The sequence below is a fragment of the Nicotiana tabacum genome, chromosome 12 (assembly GCF_000715075.1).
Source record: "Nicotiana tabacum cultivar K326 chromosome 12, ASM71507v2, whole genome shotgun sequence".
Classification (NCBI taxonomy): Eukaryota; Viridiplantae; Streptophyta; class Magnoliopsida; order Solanales; family Solanaceae; genus Nicotiana; species Nicotiana tabacum.
The window spans coordinates 126,113,976-126,119,975 of NC_134091.1; the positions used below are offsets into that span (position 1 = coordinate 126,113,976).

At 35.5% G+C, this 6,000-nt stretch overlaps 1 protein-coding gene across 1 annotated transcript; it reads right to left on the reverse strand.

Moving 5' to 3' along the window:
• Positions 1-309: 309 nt before the first annotated feature.
• LOC107800556 (large ribosomal subunit protein uL24c-like) lies at positions 310-3,683 on the reverse strand. The gene is made up of 4 exons (XM_016623775.2): positions 3,490-3,683; positions 1,464-1,502; positions 944-1,174; positions 310-753 (listed from the first exon to the last, which is right to left on the reverse strand). Exons 1-4 carry the CDS (start codon positions 3,589-3,591, stop codon positions 547-549), a joined length of 579 nt encoding a protein of 192 aa, XP_016479261.1. The 5' UTR covers positions 3,592-3,683; the 3' UTR covers positions 310-546.
• Positions 3,684-6,000: the final 2,317 nt, after the last annotated feature.

Sequence of the window (6,000 nt, forward strand, 5' to 3'; positions counted from 1 at the left end):
ACTTGTCAATTTTCATATATATACTATATTTTGATTCGTTGTTTTTACTAATTCAAAGTTGTGCAAGTTCTCTCATACCACCCCAGCTAATTGATGAATGATAAAAAGAAAGTCTGTTGCATAAAGCATCTCGCATTTACGCAGGATTCAGGAAAGGACCGTATTCGTAAGGGTATGATTTAAACAATCTACCCTAATACAAGCAGTTGTGGCTGCTTTCACGACTCGAACCCGTGACTTGCAGATCACACAGAGATAACTTTACCTTACTAGCTTCTTTCTCAACAAAAAAAAAAGAATTAAATCTAATTCGGTAACATTCATGTTGGTCTTGCATTAAGATTGAGCCAAATATACCATCTTTTGAGGTATGGAACTTTTACAATAAATACAAATACAAAATTGTTAGTGTACCTTTTCCCTTCTGCCTTGAACAACCTTTTTTGTAGGAATGGTTAAAGGAGTGGCTACAAATAAATACATACAGATAACACATTAATGGAGAATTGAAGAAAGTACAACAACTAGATTTCACTAGCCAGCCTTCTAAGAAGTAGCAGCCACTGCTTCTGTTGTTTTTTCCTTCTCTTTGACAGCTCTCTTCCAGTTCTCTGCACTATCAATAATTTCTCCGGTTTTTACGAGGTACCTGACCCTTTTCCCGTTGTCGAGTGTTTTATGACCCACCCGACTGGCTACCTTCTGCTCTTTCGAGTAAAGCATCACGTTCGAGCTGTGAATAGGAGCTTCAATCTGAAAGCACCAGACTTAAAAAGTTATTTTCTCATGAAGACTGATTAGTTTATGTTAGCCTTATCCATAACAAAAGAGAACGACAACAACTATGCCTCAGTCCTGAATAAGTTGGAGCCATAACAAAAGAGAAACATGAGATTAACTTATAGGAAAATTAGATACAGTGAGAAGGAAAGAAATTGAAAACCTTGATTATTTGGCCCGGTTCATTCTCATCTCTACTCTTCACATGCTTGGTTTTCAAGTTTATCTCACTTACGACGACTTTGCTGTTGTGCTTGATAATCTCAGTGATCTCTCCAATCTTACCTTTGTCGTGGCCGGATATCACTTTTACTGTATCTCCCAATTTCACATGCATTTTGTGTAGCACCGGAAGGCTGTTTGGCTTACACTTCTTACGCTCCCATCGCTTAAGCTGCAGAAGAAATGAAAATGAAGAACGTTTTTACAAGAATGTGTGCCTTGAATCACCAACAGTTGCACCTTGGAAGAGCATAACATTTTATCTGCTCTTCATTTTCATTTCTTCCAACTACAAGAATGTGTGCCTTGAGTCACCAACAGATAACATTTTCTGGCAGTTGTTCCGAACTGCTATTAAGTTAGTCTAAGCACCTTACAAGAAAATCTTCTTTTTTGGGTCATGGAAAAAGTACACAACCTGATAGCAGAGAAAATACCAAAAATAGATCTAAGATACCAACCTTGGCTACAATGGGACCTGGACTTTGTGTTGATTTGACCTGCAAAGTATCATTTGAAGACTGTCGTTAATTGAACAAAAATTTATCTTGTTGCAATTCGACGCGTGAAAAAGACAAGTCACGCAAGCAGGACAATATAAGAGGACTAGTAAACAGTTGTAGTAAGGAGCATCAACCTAAATACAGCAAGTCCATATTTTGAAGAAGATATTCAGAAATCAATATTTTGCTTCAACTGCTTATCATGTAACGGGTGTTTTTAATCCCTCATGTTGAAGATGTCTAGAAGCTTCATTTAAGAACTTATTATGATGTACACTCTGGAGAGTTGATTTCCACATAAAATTGTTCTCTTCAACTACTCATTCATATTTATTAATAAATATGGAGGACTCATCCTATGGAATTTAAGTGTCTTTACATGCTAAACCACGAATACAGCTCTTTTGCTATCAACAAGTTATTTGTCCAGTTATGTTGAACAACAGATAGATCAAAATCAGAACTTGAAACATTGAGAGCCTCTAAAATGATCAAGAATTTGGCCACAGTTAGCACCTTGGAAGAGCAGTTACATATCTACAGGTAGAAATCAATTCTTCAATAGCATATCTTCCTCTTAATTAAGTCGATGCAAGACCAAAACAAAGACAGTTCACTTTGAAACTCGCAAACAAAAGCATCAAACATACAGAATGAACTACATTTAAAGTAATCGGTGAAACTCACATTAACCTCAGGGAAGATGTGGTATGGCAACCGCGCCACCTCAACTTAAAGTATGAGCAACTTAAAATACAGACACACACTAAGTTCAAACCCACTATCACATAGTAGTAGTTACAAGTGCAGTGGTATTTCGCACCCGCTGACAAAGAATCTTTGATCTAGCTTTGCACCAATCTCATCCATAGTCTAGTTGGTGTGTTTGGTACGCGAGATATATTTCCTCAAGGAAAATGTTTTCAAGTGCTTCCTTGCCTTGAAATTTGATAATGTTTTCCTCAAGGAAAATCCTTTCCGCAGAAACGAGAAAAATGAATTATATCACACATGGGCGGAAGTCACTTTTCTTTATATACACACATACATAAATTACATAATGGAGAAAACTGCTATTTCCAGCTTCAAAACTCGATGGATGTGTTAGTCCCTCTACCCTTTTCTACTTTTTTGATTTTGCACCGGGTGTCCGAGTCTCTTTGAGCCCTGACTAATCCCGGGGGTGCACAGGCCCTCAGCAAGGAGTTTTCCGCAAGTGCACCACGGTTAATTCAGGTTTTACCCAATCCGATGACCCTCAGAAATTGTTTGCACCCAGTGGGTTTCGAACTTGAGACCTTGAAAGGGAGCAAACCCCAAGGCTCAACCCTTTTCTACTTAAATACCAGATCTCATTCACCAGTCAGGATCGAATCCATGACCCATTCCTTTCCTACCACACATCATGTTGTGCTACCTCTATAGTTGAACCAAAGCCCTGATGATCATTTTCCTTTTAATAAAATTTTCAACTCTTAATTAACCTCACATGTTCTAATAAATACTTAGACATTATTATTGAAATACATATATGTCACCAACTTTTATACCCGAAAATAAACATCTTACTCTATACCAAATGCACCTTGGTGTATAGAGTTTCTGTCACCGTAAGCTCCCGCTATGCGTGGGTCCGAGGAAGGGCCGGACCACATGGGTCTATGAGTCTATCGTACGCAGGGGTAGCCTTACCCCTGCTAATGCAGAGGTTGTTTTCACTCGAACCCGTGACCTCCTGGTCACATAGCAACAACTTTACTAGTCACGGCAAGGCTCCTGTTTCCACGAATTGCAAGACAATTCCAGCAAAATAACATGTACCAAGTCTTATACGAATAAAGCAACCATTAACAACCCAAATTTACAAAGCACATTATTTGAGAAACCAATATTTAAAAAAAAAATAATACTAGGAGACTATCAATGGACAACAGTAAGTAAAAATAGAAGGAAATTTAAAAGAGTGGTAAGTAAAGCATGGTACCAGAGGAGGGAAGAGAGGAGGAGAAAAAGGTTGGCCCAAGAATGAGTTGGAGGAGATCGAAAGAGATGTAAACGAGCTCTGCAGAGCTGCCATTGTCGCCATTTGCTTCACAGAAGAAAGCTTTCACAATAGACGATGAGGGGAAGAGGATAGAGTTAGAAGCAGCACTTTTCTTTTTCCACAGTAATTTCTTTGTCTGGAATCTGCCAATCCAATTTTATTGGACCTTGGACGGGTTGACCCGACCCAAGTTTTAGCTTCCATGTTGCCAAAATAATTCAAGAAATTCTTTTTTTTTTTTTTTTTTGCAAAATACAAATTGACCGACCAACCAAAACTAATTTCATTCACTAGCCAAAATATATATAAAATATTACATATTTAAATGCTAATTCATTGGGCCTTTCGATACAATTAAAAAGGAAGTGGTGAAGATTATTACAGTAGTAGGAATATAAGCCGAAACATATGTCGATTAGATTTAAAAATATACATTTCCCTTTTTTCCTTTTTTCTTCTTTTTTGGAAGAGAATATTCCATATTACTCCCTCCATATCATTTTATATGAACTAGTCTTATGAACCGCGCATTGCGCGTGTACATTATCTCAATAAGAAAGAATTTTAAAATACTATATAAATATTATATTTGAGTGATAAAATAAAAGTTAATTTTTCCTAAAATTATTAATCTTCATACAAGTTCTCAAGTATCAGTCAATATATTTAACTAAAAATTTATTTAAATTGTTAATTCAATCGCTTTAAATTCATAAGTTATCGTGCTTCTTTTTAATTTCAGCAGTCACATATAATCCTTCAAAACTTAATGACTTTTTTGATTTTTTTTTGAAAGGTTATTCCCTTGTTCATTTTAGAGACACAAACAGGATTAACAAATTGATAGAAAATAATATTTTTTTTCAAGAATAAAATACAATTTATTTATTTTTAAATAATAATAAATATTATATGAATTATTTCCAACAAATTAGAAAAAATAAATTATTGTATCTCATTGTATAATCAAATTACATAAATTATACGAAGAAAAGGAGTTTTGAAAAAGAAAAAGAAAATAAACAATACTAAACCTAAAACTTTTTAACAAAAAAAAGAAGCTCGTCAAGGACTCTTAAATAAATATTTTACAACAAAACGATAATTATATGATTTTCCATATCAAAGTCCTAAATATTAGGTTATTAATTAAATGATTATCCCTAAATATTAGAAAACTAATTAATGACTATTCCTACGTATTGGGAAAAGAAGATTTAACCCAAATAGCTACACATCCAAACACTTAAACTAAAAATAGCCGTTGGATGTATAATATTTGCATAATTTATGTATTATATGTGTATAATTATATATAATCAATGTATAATCTATGCATATGGCTAGAAAAGGTAAACAATGATTATGGCCGGCTATTTTTGTAAAGATCCCTTAGGAAAATAACAAAAATTACTACTCTGTCCAATATAAAATATACTCTTAAAGGATAAAAAATGAGAACGACATTTCTGTGATGACTCAAAAGGTCATCTTTAAATTTAATAATTATTTATGTGATTTAAGACCTCGAAAAGTACTATTTATCATTCTTCTACTTGCGTGCGCAGTCCGTATAATTTTTTGAAAAGTTTTATATGAAAAATTTACTAAAATGTGAAATAGAGCCTTAAAACTCAACTGAGTTGACATTGGTCAACATTCTGAGCAAAAAGACTCGGATCAGTATTTTGACAGTTCCGGTAGGTCCGTATCGTGATTTGGGACTTGGGCGTATGCCCGAAATTTAATTTGGAGGTCCCTAACTTGAATTATAGCTAGTTGGCGAAAACTAGAAGTCTAAAGGCTTAAAGATTTTAAAGTTTGACTACAAATTAACTTTTATTAATATCGGGGTCGGATTCGAGTTTTGAAATTTTTTATAGGTCTGTTATGTCATTTATGACTTGTCTGTCGAATTTGGTGAGAAACAAAGTTAATTTGACGTGATTCGGACGTTCGGTTGTGAAAATAAAAATTTTAAAATTTTGATCACTCGAGCGAGTTCGTATGAGGGTTTTGGATTTGTGTGCATATTTGGTTTGGAACATAGAGGGCTCGAGTGAGTATCGGATGGTTAACGGATCAAAAATTTGGACTTGAACAGCTGCTGAAATTTTTTGATATCTGATTCTGTTTTTCTTCTACGCGATCGCGTGAATGTGTCTGCGATCGCGTAGGCTTAGTTGGGCAGTGGAGTTTCGTTTTATGCGATCGCGTGGGGATATTCACGATCGTGTAGGGTTAATTGGGGGGTGGGGGGCTACTGAATTTGTTCTATGCGATCGCGTGAAGTGGGATGCAATCGCGTAGCTTTGGGAGTTTGTGACTCGCGAACGCGTGATGGGGGCTGCGATCGTGTAGAGTTGGAATCGTGTGCTTCATGATCGCGTGAATGTGTCTGCGATCGCGTAGAGTTAATTTGGGCAGTGAAAAAATTATTCTTCGCGATCA

Coding starts and splice junctions, on each gene's coding strand:
- LOC107800556 (XM_016623775.2), bottom strand. CDS start 3,591: ATGGCGACAATGGCAGCTCTGCAGAGCTCGTTTACATCTCTTTCGATC. Junction 1,175..1,463: donor CAGGTCCCATTGTAGCCAAG/GTTGGTATCTTA, acceptor TTTCTTCTGCAG/CTTAAGCGATGGGAGCGTAA. Junction 754..943: donor AACCGGGCCAAATAATCAAG/GTTTTCAATTTC, acceptor TGGTGCTTTCAG/ATTGAAGCTCCTATTCACAG.